General features: G+C 46.1%; 1 protein-coding gene across 3 annotated transcripts; it reads right to left on the reverse strand.

The window, feature by feature from the left end:
• Window positions 1-924: 924 nt before the first annotated feature.
• Window positions 925-24,804, reverse strand: LOC135395077 (sodium-dependent phosphate transporter 1-B-like). Of its 3 annotated transcripts, XM_064626279.1 has the most exons (13): window positions 24,605-24,803; window positions 7,764-7,953; window positions 7,593-7,694; window positions 6,865-7,091; window positions 6,697-6,793; window positions 6,387-6,506; window positions 5,980-6,024; window positions 5,479-5,567; window positions 5,363-5,414; window positions 4,845-4,912; window positions 3,527-3,648; window positions 3,253-3,438; window positions 925-3,198 (listed from the first exon to the last, which is right to left on the reverse strand). In XM_064626279.1, exons 2-13 carry the CDS (start codon window positions 7,942-7,944, stop codon window positions 2,955-2,957), a joined length of 1,533 nt encoding a protein of 510 aa, XP_064482349.1. In that variant the 5' UTR covers window positions 7,945-7,953; window positions 24,605-24,803; the 3' UTR covers window positions 925-2,954. The 3 variants fall into 3 exon arrangements, with proteins under 3 accessions (XP_064482349.1, XP_064482351.1, XP_064482350.1); XM_064626281.1 differs by lacking the exon at window positions 5,980-6,024 and having other exon boundaries at window positions 24,605-24,804; XM_064626280.1 differs by lacking the exon at window positions 24,605-24,803 and having other exon boundaries at window positions 7,764-8,011.
• Window positions 24,805-24,813: the final 9 nt, after the last annotated feature.

The raw sequence follows: 24,813 nt of genomic DNA on the forward strand, positions 1-24,813 counted from the left end.
CGCCGGTACACTTGGATGTAGAGGAGACTGGACTCAAGTGTATAAGGGACCAAGGCAAAAAGGTAGCCTGTATCATCCAAGCACTTGGAACCCAGAATCAGACAAAAATGTTTCTTGTAGACAGCTCCGGACAAGTGTTTTACTGAAAGCGTTTCGCTTGTTTCATTCTGCCGCCTTGTCGGAGAACGACAGACACACTTTCCAGCATGAGACATTAATTGGGCAAAGCTTTCATCATGCACATTATCCTCGTTTACCTTCGGTTTTGCATTCGCTCAAGTTTTCATTGATTTGGTAAGTGCTTTCTTCCTGGCCACAATCATCATAATCTCTCTCCGCTTTAGTGGTCAAACACTCACACTTGCACGTAACTTAAATGCTCCACTCGATTCTCTATATTAAATACTTTTGGGACAAACTTGGCATCTTACAAATACTTTTAAAGGTCAGGATTCAGTATCACAACCGAAATAATTTTTCAAGGTAAGACAGTTGCGGGAGAGCGGAGAAAAAGATTTACTTGGATTGGACACTTACGTGCGCATGCATTTCATCAGAGATATTCCGCGCAGGTAGGTGGCGCCTTAGGAGCTGAATGCTCGGGGTTCGTAGATTCAGAGTCATAGCCATACATAGTCACCAACTGTTGACTAAAAATAATGTTTTCTTTCTCGTCCTCAGAGTACAGTATCAGGAGGGAGAAGAATACTATCCGTTTTCACCCTAAATTTTTTCTCGTTTGCTTTCACAGGAAATTTCACAAACTAACTCGAGAACTGAAATATATGACAGACAACAGCGAAGTCGTTTTTCCCGTGGACATTATCTCCATGGAACAGACTCTTTCAGGATGTAGTTGATGCTCAAACGGTGGAATTATTCCCACGTCTATGGCATAGTCCAAGACATAACATGAAATCAGAATGTAATTGGGTACACCTTTTATTTTTCATCTTGTCACCCACTCAGGCCTGTATAGGACTGTAGTATGACGAAATAAAAATAAAATAAACTCTAACCACGCATCTCTCGATTGCCGGTCGCTTGCTTACCGACCACTCACTCGACCGGCAATGTGAGGTTAGGCAACCGTTGTGTTCCTTGAGGAGGCTTGTCTACTGAGCCTGAGTACCGTTACTTTCGATCGTGGAACTTCATATCTTGAAAGAAACTTTTTCAAGGTTTAGTACAGTTACTTTCTTGCCTGGTACTCAGTAATTTAAATGATTTTTTTAGTATATTTTACGAGCCCGAAAAAGATCGAGTCCCTAGACCCATGGAGGCAGCCTAAGGATGAGGAGCACCACAGTCAGGTAGAAAATTTCCATTTCCATTTTCGCGAGAATTTTTTGACATACTATAGCAGTGTGGCTGATGGATTTTTCTCCATACTGAGCCTAAAGACAGAAAATTGCGCTTGTACGAATGTCCTTTAAAATCTTTGTCGCGAATAAACCAAAACGCGTAATTTTTACGACAATTTTGTTAAAGTTGAATTCGAAAATGACATATGCGTACGTCTGCTAAAAACACTTAGTTTGATGCCGGCAAGGGGGCTCAGACAAATGCCGGCACCGCCTATAGAGCGTGCGCAGAAGAGGGGGGAAGACTCCCGGATCACCCCCGGGGGAAAAATGGGCTAAAACTGCCGCGTCCCCAGCGCCCCCTGGAGCAGTTCGATTGCTATAGTAGAGCAGAATTTTTCATCGATTACTTTAAGGCTACCTATAAATCACTCGGGAAATTTCCCCAGAACTCGACCTCTGGGGGGCGTAGCGAGGGGGCGGCTCCCCCACCCCGAAATGTAGATCACCTTTTATGGCGCTATTTCTTCGCGGTGGATGTGAGGTTGATTCGCTCAAGAAATGTGATCATGACTGGCTAGCGATCACCAGCTTGCCTCGTAAATGTGAGATTTTTTTGTGACAACTCCACCTGCTGGGGCGGTATATTAACACATGTATGGATGGAAGTCCCTGGACTCACAAGGAATAGACACAGACACACACGAAAAGGTGCTCATGTCGTTCTATGACAGCCCACCGATGAATGTAGTTTTAGTTTCAGGTAATGCGGGGACGTGGTAAACTGTTCTGATACAGTTACCAGCTCTAATTTCGCTAACATTCCGTTATTGTTCCCCGTTTAAAAGTAACAAGAAAACCAAGTTCGCTTACTTACTGCGCAAACATATCCTAAATTGTTTCAAATAAAAGGTCTCTATGCAATAGCTAGTGGGCAGTTGACGCGGCCCACTTTCAAAGTACCACCCCATAACTTTATACATTGTAATTGGCTACACTGGAGTGCCCATAAAAACTCACGGCACAACTTCCAGGAACAAAGTAGAAACAGCATGGATACAATCCAATCTATCTAGCTATACAATTCTTATTGGGACACACAGTAAGCATCATGATCATCAAGTGGGATGGCGTAGATTCAGGCAAGCTGATGAACGAAATCCATCCAAGATCAAGACGAGTTCTCAGGTCTTGTGTGTTTGCCCAAGCGCAAGCTTCACCTTCCAACCTCGTATGAGTGGCCATTTGTTTTTTTGTTATCACTCAGATACTTTACTTAATTACTCAAGATACAGTCCTGTTGTGCACTCAAGCTTGTTTTTGCGTGCTCTATCATTATATACAATAACGGTAATTACAATTGTATTTCGGCAAAACCCTTATAAACTGGAGTTTAAAAAATCTCCGACACGTTTGCGAATGATTTTGAAGAGCAGTCGGTAAAATTGTTGTACGTAGTATCGCAATATCAACATTCACACGATGGATTTTTCCTCGCTTCGGGAATCCATCCTCGGCTTAAATTACTTGACTCGCTGCCATCCAGGCGAGGGATCTTGAAAAAGTTGCCAAGAAAAATTGTGCACCAAAGTTGTCACACCAGTGTGCAGATAAAGGCACTTGGCACTTGGAGAGTCATTTGGCACTTGGTTAGAGACCGTGTGCAGAGTACAAGATTGCTGTAAGTGCAGCTGAGAGTCCTCCGGTGACAGGCAGTGTCAGGAGCCAGGCGAGAATGATGTTGCGGAAGAGACTCCAATCGACGCCCTTCCGCGACCGCACCCACCCCACAAACACTATGGAGCCCACCTTGCAATGCGTCGTACTGATTGGAATCCCCACTTTGGAAGCAAGCAGCACCGTGGACGCAGCCCCAATCTCAATGGTGAAGCCACTGCAAGAAAACATCGTATCTCTTTATCCAGAGTACAAATGGTGAGAGACTAACTTTGATGGTGTGACCTTGGTGAGATCTTCACCCACTGTCTGGATGACTCGCCGACCCCAGATCCAGAGGCCCAGACTGATGCCCACTCCACCGTAGAGGAGGATGTAGATTGGAGTCTCCGACGACTGATGCACATTCCCATCCACGTAGATCATCCACACCGCTATCAGGGGCCCGATAGCATTGCTATAAAGTTTGCACAGTCATTTATGATAGCCCAAGCTGGTAAAATGAGGCAAATAATGAAACTTTTTGTTATGACTGTCAACTTCACCTGACATCGTTGCCCCCGTGAGCGAATGAGCCAAACACAGCCGTTAACACCTGCAGGAATGAGAAAAGCTTGGCCGTCTCTGGTTTGTCATCCTCGTGTATCTCCTTACGTGGCTCTCCAGTCTGTCAGAATGTAAAGGTTTGTGGTTAGCCTATTACTAAATGATAACAAAATTACACATATATAGGGCCTTGCGTTTCCAGAATTATATGTTTCAGAAAACCTGGGGGTCGTTTTAGGAACCATAAAACATGGTAGAATATTGAGTGCAGTTCTCGCACTTTCAACAAACACAAGAGGCAGAACAGCCCTGCTGAATGCTCCGCTTCCTGTGGCTGAATTGGCACTTTGCCAACTTTTACCCAAAGTGCAGATGATTCAAATTTAGAGTAGCAGCGAGTTTTACCCTACAACACAAGGCCCAGCATATACAGTCGCCGACAGTATTTTTCGGGCGCGTTCACAAAACAGCCCCATACAGTTGATGAATAGCAACATCCGAAATTTCGGACACCGTACAGCCCCGTCGCTCGATATTTCGGACTCTGTATGCCCAGCCAGCAAGCGTCGGTCGCCATGCGATGGTTGAGGAACTGCACATGACTCATTTCTTCCTTATGAAACAGGTCCCTTTCCACATCGGGAACTGCTGCACCAGTAGCGATCGTGCCGTTTACTTCATCCCAGATGCAGCAACTGTCACAACGTCGAATCGTCGTCGTCAGTACAATTTCAATCTTACGAATCTCTTGGGACGCCAAAAATATTTGTATGACAAGAACTTATAGAAATTGAGGCAAGAAAATGTTCATTTTCCATGACTGTGAGTGAAGGAGGACTACCGAAACGTCCGCCACGTGTCGTCCACCAGCGCCGTAAAGCGAGCTTCACTTAAAGCACGCATGCGTTAGGTGAAGCCGACTTACGGAATTGTGACGCCTAATGTTACCACAAGTTGTCCTGGAATGTTCTCTCACCGCGTTCGGGATATTGACGACTTGCAGTCTCTCAGCGCAGCAGTCAAACTCGAAACTAATGAAGGCGACTGTGGTGCTTTCGTCCGTATACAGTGACGAAATGTCGCTTCGGAAAAAGGAAGCCGATGTTATCAGGCGGAAATGGAAGACTGCCATCAAGAAAGCATCGACAACTTTTTCCGGCCTACTCAATATAGTTGACTTCTGAAGCGAAATTCGCTTTTTCGGACAGCTCGATTATTCGGACTTTTGCGCGATCCCCGCTGCGTCCGAAAAATCGGATGGAGACTGTATGAAATAACGATGCGTAAGAGTTGACAAAAATATGTCGTCCTACGTACCAAAGCAGCCTCTTCTAACATAATCAAAGAAAGCCTCTTGTCACGGGGGTGTCCATGTTCGTCAGCTGCTGTTAAACAGAACATTCCACTGTCACACTAGCTATAAAAATGTCCTCAAAACAGAGTTAAACCTGGACAAATTTGGCACCTTTCCAACTAAAGTGAGTGTGTGCAGTACTGTCTTAATGAGGAATGCTATCATTCAGTGTGTAGCTGGTGTGACACGCATTATGTATTTGCACATTGCAAAGTGTGCAGACCATCATATCATACTACTTGCATAACAAATGTGGCACGACATACTGGTAATCAACCCACGTTGATTACCTTCAGCATTTGCAGCTAGCCCAATTATCTCCCGTGACATCTAGAATAAGAGTCTGCTACAAAGCCCTGTAAGACTAAATCCAAAATACTTTGTTGGACCCCAGAGCAAGAGAGTCACTGACATCCGATACAACCAAGAAATTTGCAATAAAACTAGAAGAGAGTTCCTGAAAACTGTTTGTAGGTCTTACCATTTGGCCTTCCCGCTGGGGACATCATGACCGGTGGACTGTTCCCATTGGGCTGAAAAAAGGTGAGAAGGAAATATATCGTGAGAAAGATTTAACGGGAGCAATTAAGGGTCTACCTGGCTTATAGTGTGGACGGAAGCATCACAGATGTGCTCGCATGGAGCAAACGCAAAAGTCTTTTCACCCTTGTGCTGTGCAGACAGTTCTGCATCAAAAGTTTCAGAGTCACACTTTTGTAATGTTCAGAATTAAGTTACATTGCTAGTAGATGTGAGTACATGGTAGTATCATGCTGGAAGCCGTGCAGAAAAAATTTAAAGGCAAAGTGCTAGTTAGCGACATTAGTGTCTAAATGATAAACACTCAAAATATTGTCATCACAACTCTAACAGAAGGGGGGCATTTTGTCTTAAAGGAATAGTTTGGAGTTTAAGTGTAACAACAGAGTGAATCCTTTGACATACGTATACTGGAGCCATAACATATCTTAAATTTGCGTTTTAGCTCGAAAAAACCTCTGGCTATTAAATTTGTAAAACTTTTTGAAATATTTTGTAAAAGTTTCGATTAATTAATTAATTTCATGGTGGAACGAAAACATATTTTAAACAACTGACCAGCCAAGTTAGTATCCGCCTTTTCCACAGATCCATAAAGGGCTTCTGGAAGAAATAGCATGCCATGCTGATCCCCGAAAGTCCATCACAGATGCATGCTACATTATGGAAGGGGGTCAGATTTGCAGGGAAACATTCTAAACACACCATAACTCTGACCAGTACCGTAACTTTCACTACAACGCTGTGCAGTAAATGCCATCTCTGCTGCATCCACAGTGCTTTACCTGTAGCCATCAGAGGTCACTGTGTTGAACATTGTGTAAAAGTGTGGCTTTCTTCGCTAAATTATTGCCCGAGTCTCAATAAATTGCTGTCAATGTGCAGGCATGCAATAAAGGATCATGCAATGTTTCAAACTGGACATGGTGGACTCCTGTTGCATTAGGCTGTAATAACTCACTCACTCTCTATGACCTTCCTCAGACGAGGCACAACGACGAACCAGACGACGGCAGCAGAGACGATGGCCACGACGAGTGCTATTATGACTGCACCCCACCACGGAATCATGTTAAACCGTAAGACTGCGTTTGAAAAGAGAGAAACCTTTGTAGCTCACTCCATAACGGAGTTTGCTGTGCAAAAACTCCTGCTGGGCGCACCAAATCATCTGCAGTGCAGCATTGAGGGATTTCAGGGATTGAGCATTTTTGATTTACAGTAACTAAGGAAAAAAATTGGAACACTAATGTGTAAAACAGAAAAAAAACTCACGGCGAGGTCCATCGTGTACAACGGAGAACACGTTCACAAACAGCGTGAACCCATAGAAAAATGGCAGAGAACGAAGTCCTGGCTCCAAGGGCTTCTCCTACAATGAAAAAAAAAAAAAAATTATCAAAACACTGATCACAAAAAAGTGACTTTTTATTGCGCAGAGACCTTTCTAAGGACAAGCCATTGAATGAGGACGTAGAGCAGGACAGAGATAAAACCGGAGAGGAGAGGAGAGATGAACCAGGAGAGGACAATCTTTCCCATCTCCCACCAGTGAATCCCTTGGAATCCTCGAGCAACCAACGAAAATCCTACGACGGCCCCCACAATACTGTGCGTACCAGAGACTGGAAGACGAAATGCAGTGGCCAGGATATTCCACGTTGCACTGCCTGCAGCAAAATAAAAAAATATCAGCATAATTGGCAAACCACCTAGGAATCCGCAAGCTTTTTGCTGGCACTAGATTTCGTGGACTTTTGCATGCTAGCATTTACGGCTTGGCAGGCCAACTTGGTAGAGCTCAAGATTGCCACTTTTGATAAAAGCAGCACATGCTTGTGCTCAATTCACGCGCACACTAGAAACCTGCGCAATCAACTGTGAAGATAAAGTTGCGATTGCAGTATCACCTCTCAATTGTTAAAAAAAGGGGTGGCTCTGTATGTCCTGATGGTGAGACATGACGAGGCAAGTCAGCTAAAAGCGTCCACGGATTTTCCGAAGGAACATCCATTGTGAAATAACTTTTACGTCCAGTATCCTCACATTCATCGCTTTGAAGAGTGCAAATACTGAAGCATACTATGTCGTTTAGGTATAATACCGATTCGTGATGACCTAAATAAGTGATTCTGAAGAAGGAAACATCCTCAGACACAAGGAGATCTCACCGGCGAGCGCAGCAAGGTTCCCCATCATCAGGTCTCTCGGGGCATCATTGTACATCTCAATGTCGAGGATTCCTTTCCGCACTGTATCAGACACCTTGTATCCTGAACGCAAGTTCCTTAATTATCACCAAGGTCGCTCAGCAGTCTAGGAATGATGCTCAGTGAACTTACCAATGAGTACAGCACCGAGGATCTCAAAGATGGTAGCCAGAATGCAGGCCTGGCGCAGAGTAAGCACTTTAGCACCGACGGAGGTTCCGAAGGAATTGGCCACATCGTTGGCTCCTACGCCGAAGGCCAGAAAAAAGGCCAAGATGAAGGCCAAGACCACCACCCAGAGCATGTCTTCCATCTTGTTACCCTATCAAAGCAGCCGTTCAAAGTTCTGTACGCATTGTTCACGAGGCGTCTAATCTTGACAGATTATCGATGCCGTTTATACGGCCTTCGAGGGTGGGCTACGAGCCCCCTCTCTGGAAGATAAGCGTTTGTAAACGTCATAAAAAGGTTGTTGATTGTTTAAACGATGCCCTTTTAATGAAATCTCCTTTGTATTCAGTTTCTTGCAACACCCCTATAATGTTTGCCATTCTAGATTGGCACAGTGCTTCTCTCGGCCAGTGAAGAAAGAATTTCTTTATCTTGGAAACATTGACAACTGCCACTCTTCTCTGTTAACTTGACGAAATGGCCATAAGGGACACAGACGAATCCTCTTAGAACGCAAGGCCTAAGAAAAGAGCGTATTTTGTACGAGTGACCACTGTTCGTTTCTGCTGCTATGAGCGCACTGGTGGACAAACTCGATGATGCCATGGGACATACAGGACAACCACAACAGCTGCTGTGAGCATTTGGGCCTGTCCGAGCGCCGGACGGTCGATTAGATAAAAGAGTGGCTTTCGTATATAACCCCGACAGGCAAACATCGCAGCACGTGCCGGCTGACGTGATTGCTTTATGAGCCATAATCGTCAATTTTATTCCCACAAAATGTCATATCCCTGCGCTTTAAAAAAAAACAAAAAAAATGCTCTACGGGAGCCGCTTAGTAGAAACGGTAGTAGCAGTAAAACGTGTCGTTTGTGAATTGCACGTGTAAAAATTACATTACAAGCAGTGCTTTTATTGAGCCGCCATAAATATAACTGGGTGACGCAACAGGAACACACCAGGTGGCTGCTGCGATAGTCTGGGTCAAATGTATTTACTTGTTGCAGCTCACTCGCACTGATTGTACTGGTTCGTTGCAAAAGCAACCATCATTATGACAGGTTATCATGTGATCATTAAATGGGTTATGTGAATGCACACGCTCTGGACTGCGAACCGTTGCTGATCTTGCGAAGGAACGCCAATGAAATTCTAATGTTTTCCGTTTGGAATCGAACCTCGTCCTTTGAGTTGCTAGACATTGGCTCACAGTTATCCCAACTGTTAACTAGTTCCTGCCAATGAGGAATTCCACTTGGTTATCCGTGGTGAATGCGGGAACAAGTGAAAATCCGGCGACTATAATTTCAAAGTGACACTGAGCGCGATGTTCAGAACAGAAGGTTTTCTCAAGTGTCATTCACGGTCGTTCTAGGAGTTTGCCGTCCCAGGGAAATTCATCCTCATTATTCGCTTTAACCGATGAACGAAATCTTGCCAGCCAGTGTAACTTGGATCAACAGTTTTTTCACCATAAAGAGCTAATAAACGGCGTAAAAAATTCAAGCGGTCGCTGTTTCAGATGTGTGACATACACCCCCCATGGCAACGGCTACTGACAGAGAACAAGTGGTATGTTCGGATTATTTGTTGTGGGCCAATGTAGCTGTAATATCGTCAGTCGATCCTGGTATATTGCTTTCGTCAGTTTTACAATGAAACATGATTATCAGAAATTGTACCACATGAATAGTGCGGCATTGATCCTGGCATAGAGCAGTCGGTCCGACACACACGAGTATTTCTGTTCAATCACCGACGCAAGCTGCTACGTCTTTGGCGTTTCGACGCTAGGCAGCATGGCTTTCAAAGTCGTCCCAAATAAGTTCCCAGACTTGTACAAAATACTGCGCAAAAGTGTTTAAAATAAGATACTAAATACTCCACAGAAAATATTTAATATAGAGTGCAAAATACTCAAAACTGAAAGTAATTTGAATAGAGTACTAAATACTCTAAGGAGTATTTAAGATACGCTTTAAATTACTTTAGTATTAGCAGTAAGTGAAATGCGTATTCAAAACGTGGCCCTACAAATGAAAAGAATAAACTTCATCCGCCATGCTTAAGCATATCTTTCATTTGCAAGGTCTAGGTTCAAGTAATGTTTGGTGAACCTTAGTGAACTTTGTTGATATTTTCTGACCCAAAACTTTGTAATCCTTCGCGTATGTGAGCTTGAGACTCAATTTCTGGCGCGTGTTTATTGTTTTGGTGGCCAAGGAAATAAATTCCGTGATTCCCTCGTATACCTAGTCCCTTGAGGATTCACCAGGCAATATGAATAGGAACCGTTTTCCGACGAAGCTGGCTATTGACAACAAATGAAAGTATTTTGAGTACTGAGTAGCAAATACCGAAAAAAATGTATTTTAAATACGTCAAAAATACTCGTCGCAAAAAGTATTGCGTAGAGAACCAAAATACCGGAAAAAATTATTTGAAGTACTGTATTTTGAGTACGTACTCAAGATACGTTTTAATGAGGAATTCACCGCCATGTCGTTCAAGTCGAAGCTGACGATGTCCTAGTAACTGTGTGTAAGATGAGGGTGTGACGCTGACAAATGATGTGACAAGACTTGAGTTGACAAGCTGTTGATGAGATTTTGTGTCGCTCAGGAACGTCACAGACGGCTGTGTGGGATGTCGTACTGGACCGAGCAGAGTAGCCAGAGAAAAGTCACCGCAGCTCGAGTAGGCGTCGTCTAAGCGTGGCTCGAAGGGTGTCAAATCAGCGGCAGTTGAGGCTGAAGATGAGGAATATCAGCTTCAACAGCGCAAGTGGGTCAGTGCGGCAAGGTTCGTCGACAGCGGCGTACTATGTCCCTAGCGACGACTTCGGGCATGCGTCTCTGCATGAAAGGGCCTCTGTAGAAGCTGGGTTATTCTTGCCGGATTGCTGTCTGCGACGTGCATTCCATGGTCCTCGTAATGTACATTGAGCTCCTGTCCACACTGTGTATGGCCGAGCTATGTCCGTCTCCACCCGCGCTCACCGCCCGGCGAAACGTGTCCATGCGTTAGAGCCGACACATCTCCACATCCGCCGGCAAGGACGTTGCGGGGACCGACCCCTTCATGGGATCCACTTATACTATCTGCGGTCGTGTCTAAAGGAATCAACGTCGCTGCTGTTCAAAATGGACCAGCAAACCGGGCAATTTTCTATTTTGCTACCACTAAAGAGGGAAACGATCAGTTGGGAGAGCGAGATTTTTTCTCGCCTCGGCTTCTCGTTGAACCATTCACACGCGAGCGGAAGCGATGGCGACAACCAAGTGATAAGTGTGCGCGGAACAGACGTTCACGCCCTCGCTTCTTTTCTCTCGTGTGGGAGTCTTCCAGTAGTTTCTTGCAGCCAGACCTCGGCACAAAAACTCAAGAGTGCGATAAATCGAGATATGCACAACACCGGAGCCAAGTGTCTGACGTGATTGCAATCCTTTCGATTATCTTATACGAGGCTGATGCAACATGGAGGAGACGTTATCTTATCTCCGAACAGTGCGATCCCACTGTGGCGCCCCACGTCGGTACGAAAAAGTAACCGCAATACAAGACAACTAAGAAATGGCGCGCTTCGTGGAATAATTTCGTGATTGCGCCATCACAAACTGCGCCGCTGTGAGGCTCTTTGCTTCAAGTTGAAACAGGTCATTCCCATTCAGAAAAGGTTGTTTACGTTTTTGTGGCATGATCGATTCTTTCGTATCGTATCATGTATCGATGCCGATGCGCATCTGTAGTACTGCGGGGACCGTTGGTTCTTCGTTAGATCCACATTGTTATCCTCACGTTTTTATAACGGCTTCCACCAGGCTTTCAAGAAAATCGCAATTTGTCCTTTCCCAGAGATGTCCTTTTGTATACAAAACTCCCCTTCATGTCACTTGTGGAATGCAATCACTATTGAACCTTTAAACGTTTGAAGCACAAAATTTCCGGAGCAGGCGACAACGCCGCGGCATAATGTCTCTGCAGTTTGCTACATGAAACGTTGTTCTACATTGCACTCGTTTTGGTCGTTACCGGCCTCGGGGGCTCAGTCGGTAGCGTGTTCGCCTTCTGATCGCGGGTTCGAATCCTGCCAAGGAGGCCAGCAACTTGGTGCTTAGACACGCCGCCTTCCACGAGCGACGTTATATACGTCAGAGTGGCGTTCCGTTGGCGACGGTGTGGAGGGTAACAAAAGAGGTCTGCCTCCATCCTTACCACGTTCAACTGCATCAACAGTTGCGGCAAGAAGACTTCGAAAACCGGTTGCACAATGCCTACTAGCTTTTACGCACTGTCGGTCAGAACCCGCAATTTTTTAGTAAACTTCATCTGGACGGACGAAGCAAACTTCTCCCGGGACGCGCAGGTGAACCTGCGCAACGCTCATTATTGGAGTACCACCAATCCCCATTGGCTTCGCAAGTCCCATCATCAGTACAAATGGTCCCTCAACGTCTGGTGCGGCATTTGCGACGGGACCCTCATTGGACCCGTCTTCCTTGGTGGGACATTGACCGCGGACAGATACCTAAACGAGGCTCTTCAGGGCCCCGTAGAAAAGTTGTACGCCAACCTCCCACTCGCGCGATATGGCTAGCTGTGGTTTCAGCACGATGGCTCTCCCGCACACAGCTCCATCCCAGCTCGGTCTCGACCACGCATTTCCTAACCAGTGCCATGGCCTGCCAGGTCCCCGGACCTTACGCCTCTGGATTTCTTCTTATGGGGATATGTGAAGGACACGACAACACCTGATGCCCTCAAGGCGAAGATCACTCAAGTTTGCCGTGAAATCCCCGAGGACATGTTGCAGAGGGCGATCGAGAACACAATCAGGAGATGCCGATTTTGTGTGATGACACACGGCGACCTCTTTGAGCATCTGCTCTGAATGTTCATAACGTTGGAATACATGTACCAAATGCAGACTCACGTTGTTCTATCTTAAAATACCAAAAAGAGGCAATTACTTTTATCTGTTTTCCCTGTGCAGCACTTTGGGGAAGCATCATACCCGCTGGCTCTTCGCTGGAATAAAGCATTGCTCGTGCCACAAACCATTTTACAGACAGTGGCTGTAAATGCGTAAACGAAATGTCACCCGCGACAGCTCTTCCTCGTGTTTTCTGGTTCGCTTGCTTTCTTTTCTTTTTTTTTTTTTTTGTAAACACATGCTACAGCTTCAAGGTGCTTCCGTGGAAAGATAACCTCCCCTGTCGCATACTTTGAGTCGCTTCACGACGAAAGAATGAAAAAAGAGGAGGAAATCAAACAAACAATAAATACACAAAGCGCCGCGTTGTCATGGTCAGCGTGCCTTCTGATAGTCTAGCAGATACGCACCATGCAAGGGCGATAGATAAGAGTGTAGGTGCAATGGATCGCATATCTCCTTGTTCGTCAAGTGGACATGGGAGGGCTCTGCGATGGAGTGCTCTTTTGACGCGACGGAAAGATGCTACGTCCCAGTTTCGGAAGTTCGGGCCCATTTCTACAGACTCGGGGAAAAAACGAATTGTTAGAGCTAGAGAGTTGCTACCAACTGGATTCGTTTTCTAATGACAGCGCCTACAACTTCACAATTGTCATCTTCGTTGTAATCCTCGTAATTAAAAAGTTAGGAAATTAATTTCCACTTATTACTTAGTCAATTGCGGCACAAAAATACTCTGAAACACTTTAGGTTACTAGTAATACCATGCAGTTGGTTTCGTTGTGATGCAATGAGCCGTTATTTTTTAAAGGTGGGGTTCAAGTGAAATGAAACACCCTGTATGAGACCGCCGCATCGAGGAGCACAGTCCTGTTGGGGAGCTAAAATCGTCGTCCTCTGTTGCGTTTGAAACTGTTGTGTCAATATTGTATTTGAAGGTGGACCGTGTTTATTACTCTAAAGAAATAGTCTCGTAACACCTGAATATTTGAGATGAAATAAACCCCGAAGTGCTGATTTTAGACAGCCGTGTCCCCTACACAGGTCAGTGATTCCATCTCAACTCAGGCAGGGTTGTCCGGGCACCATCACCGATTTCCTTTTAAAAATGTATGTTGTACCGCAGCACGCATACGTACAGGAGCAATAAATATTTTGACAATGTATGTGTAGCGCTCGAAACAAAAGCAAAAAAGAAATCCGAAAGAAATTGACTCGGCGGCGGAGCTTTCTGACGGAGCGACTTTGACATTTCATTCGTCGCCAGCGGACGGTCCCAAACTATAGATTTTTTTTGTGTGTGTGTGTGTGCAATATGTCAGGTACAATGACCTTCTGGGTGCGTAAACAGCACGGGTCAATTCCATTTTGATCTTCAATTAAAAATCGCCAAAGTTACAAAATTCAAATTTTGCTGATATTTTTCTTTGCACAGTGCTCTTTACACGCCATCGAGATATATGGGGTACCGGCGTGTAGGTCGAAGCGTGCTCTTTAAATTGATGTCAAATCTGTATGTCTGTACCTTGCCCACTTTCGGCAGGGAGGTGTAAAGTACAGCTATTCAAAAAAAAAAATTCTCTCGTTTTCCAAAAACCTCACCTCCAATCTCCTTGATATTTTGTAGTGATATTGCCCAAGCTATGACCTATCCGAAAAACGGAAGGTTCCCTTTCAGCAAAAGTCGGGAAAGCGCGCAACAAACGTGGAGCACACGGTGTGCATCTCGATAGGGAGAACCAGCCAGAGAGTTAACAACATTAGTGGCATCTGCTCTTGCTGGCGTCTCTGGTCTTGAATGACAGAGCTCAGGATGTAGACCTACCGCAAATCCCCTCTTCGCAAAATATTTTGAATCTTTCTGACTAGTTTTTTCCACAGTCGAATCTCAATGCATTTCTCGTGAAATTCAGCCACGTTCTGAGTCAGTGGCTTGTGGGTCCGACATGAACGCCAAGTACACTATGGATCGCGTGTACTGTGCCCACAGAGATAATTACTCATCCAGTAACTCTCTAGCGATTTTCGCCTTCTCAGAACCATCGGCTCAATCACTCATCGTGTCCCTGCCTAACAGGAGTACACGAGTCACAAAAGACTGCGTATCCTCATTTCGTTCCTGACAAGCCGAAAGGAACGAACGGGATCCCCCAGTCCGCCTAGGAACACAGAGAGCATGTGCTCTTCCAGTAACTCTCTAGCGATTTTCGCCTTCTCAGAACCATCGGCTCAATCACTCATCGTGTCCATGCCTAACAGGAGTACACGAGTCACAAAAGACTGCGTATCCTCATTTCGTTCCTGACCAGCCGAAAGGAACGAACGGGATCCCCCGGTCCGCCTAGGAACACAGAGAGCATGTGCTCTTCCAGTAACTCTCTAGCGATTTTCGCCTTCTCAGAACCATCGGCTCAATCACTCATCGTGTCCATGCCTAACAGGAGTACACGAGTCACAAAAGACTGCGTATCCTCATTTCGTTCCTGACCAGTCGAAAGGAACGAACGGGATCCCCCAGTCCGCCTAGGAACACAGAGAGCATGTGCTCTTCCAGTAACTCTCTAGCGATTTTCGCCTTCTCAGAACCATCGGCTCAATCACTCATCGTGTCCCTGCCTAACAGGAGTACACGAGTCACAAAAGACTCCATATCCTCATTTCGTTCCTGACCAGCCGAAAGGAACGAACGGGATCCCCCAGTCCGCCTAGGAACACAGAGAGCATGTGCTCTTCCAGTAACTCTCTAGCGATTTTCGCCTTCTCAGAACCATCGGCTCAATCACTCATCGTGTCCCTGCCTAACAAGAGTACACGAGTCACAAAAGACTGCGTATCCTCATTTCGTTCCTGACCAGCCGAAAGGAACGAACGGGATCCCCCAGTCCGCCTAGGAACACAGAGAGCATGTGCTCTTCCAGTAACTCTCTAGCGATTTTCGCCTTCTCAGAACCATCGGCTCAATCACTCATCGTGTCCCTGCCTAACAGGAGTACACGAGTCACAAAAGACTCCATATCCTCATTTCGTTCCTGACCAGCCGAAAGGAACGAACGGGATCCCCCAGTCCGCCTAGGAACACAGAGAGCATGTGCTCTTCCAGTAACTCTCTAGCGATTTTCGCCTTCTCAGAACCATCGGCTCAATCACTCATCGTGTCCATGCCTAACAGGAGTACACGAGTCACAAAAGACTGCGTATCCTCATTTCGTTCCTGACCAGCCGAAAGGAACGAACGGGATCCCCCGGTCCGCCTAGGAACACAGAGAGCATGTGCTCTTCCAGTAACTCTCTAGCGATTTTCGCCTTCTCAGAACCATCGGCTCAATCACTCATCGTGTCCCTGCCTAACAGGAGTACACGAGTCACAAAAGACTGCGTATCCTCATTTCATTCCTGACCAGTCGAAAGGAACGAACGGGATCCCCCAGTCCGCCTAGGAACACAGAGAGCATGTGCTCTTCCAGTAACTCTCTAGCGATTTTCGCCTTCTCAGAACCATCGGCTCAATCACTCATCGTGTCCCTGCCTAACAGGAGTACACGAGTCACAAAAGACTGCGTATCCTCATTTCGTTCCTGACCAGCCGAAAGGAACGAACGGGAACCCCCAGTCCGCCTAGGAACACAGAGAGCATGTGCTCTTCCAGTAACTCTCTAGCGATTTTCGCCTTCTCAGAACCATCGGCTCAATCACTCATCCTGTCCCTGCCTAGCAGGAGTACACGAGTCACAAAAGACTGCGTATCCTCATTTCGTTCCTGACAAGCCGAAAGGAACGAACGGGATCCCCCAGTCCGCCTAGGAACACAGAGAGCATGTGCTCTTCCAGTAACTCTCTAGCGATTTTCGCCTTCTCAGAACCATCGGCTCAATCACTCATCGTGTCCCTGCCTAACAGGAGTACACGAGTCACAAAAGACTGCGTATCCTCATTTCGTTCCTGACCAGCCGAAAGGAACGAACGGGATCCCCCAGTCCGCCTAGGAACACAGAGAGCATGTGCTCTTCCAGTAACTCTCTAGCGATTTTCGCCTTCTCAGAACCATCGGCTCAATCATTCATCGTGTCCCTGCCTAACAGGAGTACACGAGTCACAAAAGACTGCGTATCCTCATTTCGTTCCTGACCAGCCGAAAGGAACGAACGGGATCCCCCAGTCCGCCTAGGAACACAGAGAGCATGTGCTCTTCCAGTAACTCTCTAGCGATTTTCGCCTTCTCAGAACCATCGGCTCAATCATTCATCGTGTCCCTGCCTAACAGGAGTACACGAGTCACAAAAGACTGCGTATCCTCATTTCGTTCCTGACCAGCCGAAAGGAACGAACGGGATCCCCCAGTCCGCCTAGGAACACAGAGAGCATGTGCTCTTCCAGTAACTCTCTAGCGATTTTCGCCTTCTCAGAACCATCGGCTCAATCATTCATCGTGTCCCTGCCTAACAGGAGTACACGAGTCACAAAAGACTGCGTATCCTCATTTCGTTCCTGACCAGCCGAAAGGAACGAACGGGATCCCCCAGTCCGCCTAGGAACACAGAGAGCATGTGCTCTTCCAGTAACTCTCTAGCGATTTTCGCCTTCTCAGAACCATCGGCTCAATCATTCATCGTGTCCCTGCCTAACAGGAGTACACGAGTCACAAAAGACTGCGTATCCTCATTTCGTTCCTGACCAGCCGAAAGGAACGAACGGGATCCCCCAGTCCGCCTAGGAACACAGAGAGCATGTGCTCTTCCAGTAACTCTCTAGCGATTTTCGCCTTCTCAGAACCATCGGCTCAATCATTCATCGTGTCCCTGCCTAACAGGAGTACACGAGTCACAAAAGACTGCGTATCCTCATTTCGTTCCTGACCAGCCGAAAGGAACGAACGGGATCCCCCAGTCCGCCTAGGAACACAGAGAGCATGTGCTCTTCCAGTAACTCTCTAGCGATTTTCGCCTTCTCAGAACCATCGGCTCAATCATTCATCGTGTCCCTGCCTAACAGGAGTACACGAGTCACAAAAGACTGCGTATCCTCATTTCGTTCCTGACCAGCCGAAAGGAACGAACGGGATCCCCCAGTCCGCCTAGGAACACAGAGAGCATGTGCTCTTCCAGTAACTCTCTAGCGATTTTCGCCTTCTCAGAACCATCGGCTCAATCATTCATCGTGTCCCTGCCTAACAGGAGTACACGAGTCACAAAAGACTGCGTATCCTCATTTCGTTCCTGACCAGCCGAAAGGAACGAACGGGATCCCCCAGTCCGCCTAGGAACACAGAGAGCATGTGCTCTTCCAGTAACTCTCTAGCGATTTTCGCCTTCTCAGAACCATCGGCTCAATCATTCATCGTGTCCCTGCCTAACAGGAGTACACGAGTCACAAAAGACTGCGTATCCTCATTTCGTTCCTGACCAGCCGAAAGGAACGAACGGGATCCCTCAGTCCACCTAGGAACACAGAGAGCATGTGCTCTTCCAGCTAAGCTCTTCCAGCTGTCGACTGCTAAAGTCTCGTCGTCTAGCCATGCAAAGCTGTGCGCGTTTCCCATCATTTTACACTTAACTATACCTATCAGTTGGTTGCTCTGCCAACCGCTAACTGCCAACCGCGAAACTGTCGTGAATTTTCAAAATCTGCTGGAGTGCACGCATCTGCGTTAAGTTGTTAAACAGAGTGTCTGCCAGCACTTCCACATCGTCTCGCCCGTCAGGCCAGTCCGCCATTTTGAGCGCAGAGTAACTCTAGCCGTTCGAAAATTACGGTCAAAGGTGGCTACTCTGGAGTCACGTGATGATAAAGGCTCTGACGTCGTTACCCAACTCCTGGCTACTCGGGTTCAATAAGAAAACGCACCCTTTGATGGAGACTTGGTTGACATCATCCGTGAATGCCTGAAGCATCGAACCGAATGCTAGCACTCCAGCTCCTACCGCACTTCCTTGGCCATTTGGGGTGCCGTTGCCATACATGCGACGCTTCTCCTGAGCGAGGAGAATAGTCACCCGCTATTCCTCGTGTTCTGAATCCCCCCGCTGACACCAAATGTGACGACTAGCTGTCTTCCGGAAGGGAGAAGACAAACACAATAGATCAAACAACAAACAATAGCAAATGAGATAAGAGGTTGAATAAGCAGACTTTAGTGATGATATATGTACAATGTGAAGTTAACTGGATTCACTTCTCGAGCACAGCACGCGCGTTTGAAATGTCACAGCACGAAAACGCAGCAATATTGAGAGCTCACCAGTCCCTGGCCGTTCAGTCTATATCCCGGTGTCGATGGAGTTGGAGATGGGGAACAATGTGAGCTGTGGCAGATCCCGGGCTCGTTGGCCAGGGAGGTGGTCCATACCATCGCTGATGTTGACCCTGGAGAACGGTCTTCCGACGGCAGCGTTCGGCGCAAGGTGTGCGTCTTCCCAACTTCCCACTTGTCGACAGCGGACCAAAAGCAGACGGTCATCCATTTTTTAAAAGCTCTCCTGTCTTTGTTTGAGGTCATAATACTTCACAGTTCCCACATCGAGGAAGCGAAATGGGAAAGCTTCCCGACATGAATTGGGAGCGTCCGTCAGAAAAAAGATGTTCTTTGCTCCCTGGACATCCTGAGAAAACCAGAGCTGGTACGTCACCGCAAAATCACACCAAAACCGGACGCCACAGCGGTACACTGTCCCATTACTTTTTGGGAACAAATCAGCGGGTATGATGATGGAAAGGGTACTCTTAAAGATCTGTCGCCAGTCCGCAATAACTCCGCTAGAACACAAAGGCCCTCGTATAGTGGATAGCGTTCGACCGAGAATCTTGGCGAGGTCGAACGGCCGTTGGTCAATACGTTCAAGACCAATTTCCACGAGTGTGCGCTTTTGGTGATGCTGCCTACAAGCCAGGACGATGCGGTGGAGGTCGCCACAGGTGGAAATCCGGAAAAGAGCTGATGGGCGCTCAAGGCAGCTCTGTCTGCTTCCTCATTATCGCTCGTGCCAACATGTCCGGGGATTCACTGCAATGTGCCATGCAGCTGCCGCCTCCTTGTAAACTTGCAGGATGTCGGAGACGACAGAACTAAGGGATCCGCAAGTTCGCCACACACTGGAGCGCGGGTCTTGAATCTTCAAGACGACCCAGGACCGAGCGGGGCTGGCTGATATTTTTTGCACGGCAAAGAGAACGGCGTAGAGTTAGGCACACGTAGAAGATGTCCTTGTTTGTTTTCGATTTTTCTAGCCCAGGCGCAACTATAGAAGATGTCCCGTGTGAAAGATGGTGACCACAGGAGACTGACTCAGAGGGGATGACAAAGGCTGAAGAAGAACTATCCATTCATGGCTAGGCAACATCACTTTTTCTTCCATGCACCGTTAAGAATCCACCGTTTAAATTCCCAAACGGCGCTAACCTAGCGTTGCGCGCATGCTCAGTTATGAGGAGCCCCCAACCGCGTGGTGAACTCTCAATAAACAAACATTAACTAACTCTGCTGATTGGAGTTACTCTATACAGCAGCCTTTCAAGAAACACTCCTGTCAATATGATTAGATTGCCGATAATGGCACACTGATAAGAGAGCAAACGAACTTGACTGGCTTAGCTTTTACATTGTCGCTGGCGACGGAAGTGGGATCTCAACAATATCTCTTTCGAACACGGGATAATAAAAAATAAAAAAAACTGGCAGATATGACGGTGCCATAACGACAGAGCTCGCGCCTGTCGTTATGTGCACGGCCCATAAGTCACATGCCATGACATGTGCAAACGTTTTCTCGCGTGGCGCCAACTTGTCTCTTGGAAACGACGTATCTCGTTTCATCTGGCGCCAAATGAGAGAAGGGTTTTCGGCGATGCGACGTACGGGACAGGAAAAGTCACGTCCTGAGCGTGATTCGTGTCACAAGGTGTGGGGATGAGGAAGAAAGTTCTTTGCTCGTATGACGTTTCCAGATATCTTGTTCTTTCACTGGTTGAACGCCACAGTCCTCGTATTTTCCAATTGGCCTTATTTCCCTCCTCAACTCTCTTTATTTGCGAGAAAATTTGGTTTATTTCTCCTCCTTATCAACTTCTTTTTTGCCCCTTTTTTGATTACGAACATAAGGCACTGTGGGAAAGCACTTGTGATAGATGTCTTCAAAAATGCCCATAAATATGTTATACGCTCGATGCAGAGAGAACTACTGTCCAGTCGACACAATGAATACCAATCTGGTATAAGAACGTAGGACAGTGCCTACTCAATGAAACATTCTCAAGGACACAAAAGACTGGTCAATTGGACATGAAGAATCCAACTAACTACACAGAGGTCCAGGAGGTACAAGTAATGCGGGTTTGCGAACATTTCTGCAATCACTGGACGAGAAAATGTCAAAGAGGACTTTCCAAAAACTGTAATGAGGAATTATTTAATAGACTACCTAATTTCCCTACCTTGACCATGGCACCACCACATTCCGTCAGGATTTGCCAGAAGATGAAGAAAAGGGCAAGAAATTTCCACAGAAGGAAAACTATTCTAGAACAACAAGTTGGACGCCATTTTGGGGTGTAAAATCATGCTGGATGTAACGACATTTCAAATTTAAAAAAACGCTCAAAATCTTTCCGTGCATTTGGAGCTTATGAGCTTAGCAGAATGGACTACCCTTCCCCAATAACAACTTGACGAAATTATCATAAAGAGGGAAGCCATTCACTTTGTGTATTTCAAAAAATGGAGCCATTCAATCACGGAAAAGGATTCTCAAAAAATATCTCCATGCTGAGTTAAATGTAGTGGCAATTGCACCTTGAAACGAAATAATTGAAAACGAAGGGCACCACGCGAGGCCTCTGTGTCTCTTTGGGGCGCCGTGAAGAGCACCCCCAAACAGGGAACAGGATCTCTACCTCCACGAAAAACGACTTTTATATAACACAGACAGCGAGTGACGCGAAACCGAAATTTTATCGGTTCGAACGGGGAAAAGATGAGCCGGCTCAAAACCGGTTCGTTTATGAAATATGTGTTATATGAAACTGATTGTAAAATCTAAAATATATTATGGCATAGCAAAACATTGCCAGATGAGCTTGATTTCTTCCTGTTTATTTAAAGTTTCGAGGCTGCAGTGACGATAATGGGATGCGTGCAAGTGGCTCGACACGAACACAAATTTCTGTTGGTGTGACAACTTGAGCAAACTAAATTTCTTTGGTCCACTCATTATGTCGCGTCCACGGCCTGTACACTAACCTAAGGAACCATCACAGGGACTCAGCTTGAGAACTGATCATTCAACGACACACCACATATAGCAGAAATCGCTTGGTTGGATTCATAATCACGTTTGCGTCTCTTATTGTGTACAAAGATTAAAATACGGAGTAGCATTATATGAGATGACCCGGGAGATTCTTTAGTCCTCCCAATAATGCATTGCCAGCTTTTGTGACGACATTGTCATGTGCCTCTTCTTGGAGAGGGAAAATGGAGACGGTTTAGAAAGCCAAGTGTTTCTTTCCTCCGTTGAATGTAGACTGAGCCTGTGAGGAAGCGAGGTCGTACTTTTTGCCTTGACGTCCAAAGAAGATAGGCGAGCGCGGGTAAGTAAATTCGCGGATGCCACCCACATTTTACCTGCAGCGTAACTGAATTTCTACTTGCAAGTAGAAAAGAGAACAATATCATCCTCTTCGTTTTTAGAGTGTGCGTGGGAACATGATTGAGCCTGACCACGACGTTGTGTGTGTTGCCGGAGGGAAGAATGCTGAATTTGTCAGATATTGAAGTGAAAGTGCTCCTGCGAACAGTCGCTTACTTCTTCGTGTATCTTTCTCGATGAAAACTGCCAATTAATAAGTATGTTTAGTGGATACGGGTAATGCGGGTCTATCCGCGGACGCGTTGCGGGTACAGCCGCATTTTACCCGCAAAACTGCGCGGGTATCTCTTGGGTAAACGAGGGTCACCTCTAATTCTTCGCTCAGTTTTCCACGTTCGCTGAGCGATTCGGTTCGTATCTTCTAGCCCATCTTTCAGAGCGGCCAAAACAGTTTGCCTTCCTCAGTGCCCCATCCTCACCCTATACTTTTAGCTGTCTTTTCTCGTCTCTTTCATTCTTCTTTTGTACGTCCGTTTTCAATTTTCCAATTATTTACTCGCGGAATAGCAAGCAGACATTCCATCTGGCTGACCTTTCCCTTTTCCTTCTAATAAATATATCCCCCATCTTTACTTATCGTCTGTGATATAGACATTTTCCCTGGCGCGACTAGTATTCCCATCTGAGGGGCCTTAGAGGGGAAGCCTTAGTCAGAAAACAACTCAAAAGATAAAAACGAAAGTGAGTAAATTCGGGAATATTTTCTCGCACTGTCGGAGATCATTAATCACGTTTGATGGGACAACACGTGTTTATTTTCATTGATTAGTGAAGCAAATCAGTGAAAACTAATTAAGGCTTCCATCCGGAAGCTTAATATTGGACTCATGTTGTAGGCCCCTCACCTAGGAATGTAAATAATACATTAGTCGCGCGCAGCAAAAACGAACGCGTCTATTTCTAAAAATCTGTATCGATTAAAATGAATTGCCTAGTATATAGAGTGGTGATGAGCGAGTTAATCTGCCCTCGTGGTCATCCTTTCTGCGCGCCGTGCAAGACTTCTGTTCAGTAATCGAAACAAAATGAGTACGCGTAGAGTGTCTGCGCGTATCATTTGAAATAAATGCATTCGAACGAAACTTTGCGCAAAGTCTCTGCATTCTAACATAAAGAAATTCTAACATTCTAACGTTCTCTGCGAAATATCGGCACTCTACTACCGTGATAATGCAATTAAATCAAAGACAACCTTTATATTATAGTCGATCGGGAGAAGGAAGGGGCGCTGGTGTACTTGAAACCGAAACCAAAACTTGATTCGCGAGAACGGTGTTCTCTAAAACGTAGTTGGATACAACGAGCCTTCCTTTCTATGAAACGTAATTCGCTAAAGTACTGTAACATCTTCTCTAAAACTAGGCACACTAAACTATAGGGAAACCAGTGCCGCTCAAAGGTTGTGTTTTGTCTCAATCCGACGGAAACCCCGGGACTGAAAAAAATGACAAATTCTTGCAAGTATTTTTCCGAGACCCTGTGGGTCGGCGCAGTTAATCCGCAAAATAACCATGTCGCTTACAACACATCGGTGACAAATTGAAATTGTCTTCGTCATCCTTCATGAAAAGAAAAAGTTGTTTCCAGAAAGTCCGCAAGTGGTGGAAACTATACCCTGCGGCACGTCGTATATCTCCTCCAATCACCTTATGATTATTATGATATGCCTCTAACAGGGCATCAGCCATATATAACTATATGGTTGGACGATTTCCACTGTCATTTTATTTTTAATAGCTATTTTTATCCTTCATTGAGACAGAAAATACTTGGCCTTCCTGACTAATATATAGCATTTGTATCAGGTCGTTCAAAGCGAAATTTCTTGGTCCTCCAGAGATTTTTACTGCGCTGCATGAAATCGGACCAGTAAATTGTCCATGTGACGACCAAACTAATCCTAGATAAACGTGACTTATGCAACGACCCAACATAATCCATGAGAGCTTCACGTGCTCCACTCCCTATTCTCGGAGTTTGAACGCGAGCCAATTTCCTTCCCGCATCGGAGTTACCTGGCATGGGGCTCCGCATGCCTTCACTGAAGCAATACAGTGTTTTTCATTGAATTCTATGGTATGCGCGTTCCCTTCACATCTGGGAAATGGGTACAGCTCCTTCGTACGATTCCTCACAAATGTGGCAATGTTTCCCGTTATTTCGCAGGCGCCGCAGTCGGTCGCTCGCACCGGTATCCACAAATAGTGCGCCGACAAAAAGTAACGTACCGTTAGGATGCTGCAAAACTCGACACAACGTGGTCCACTTCAACTCGACCTTGACTACCGTCTTCTCATGGAAATTGTTAAGCGTGACATGATGACATCGTCCAGCACATGTATTGCCGACGGATCACGTGGACATGTAACAGGAGCGTGCCCGAAGAACACCTTCCCAGCTTTTCGAGTGCGACAACAGGTGACGCTCTAAACGGCAA

The sequence above is a fragment of the Ornithodoros turicata genome, chromosome 5 (genome assembly GCF_037126465.1).
Source record: "Ornithodoros turicata isolate Travis chromosome 5, ASM3712646v1, whole genome shotgun sequence".
Classification (NCBI taxonomy): Eukaryota; Metazoa; Arthropoda; class Arachnida; order Ixodida; family Argasidae; genus Ornithodoros; species Ornithodoros turicata.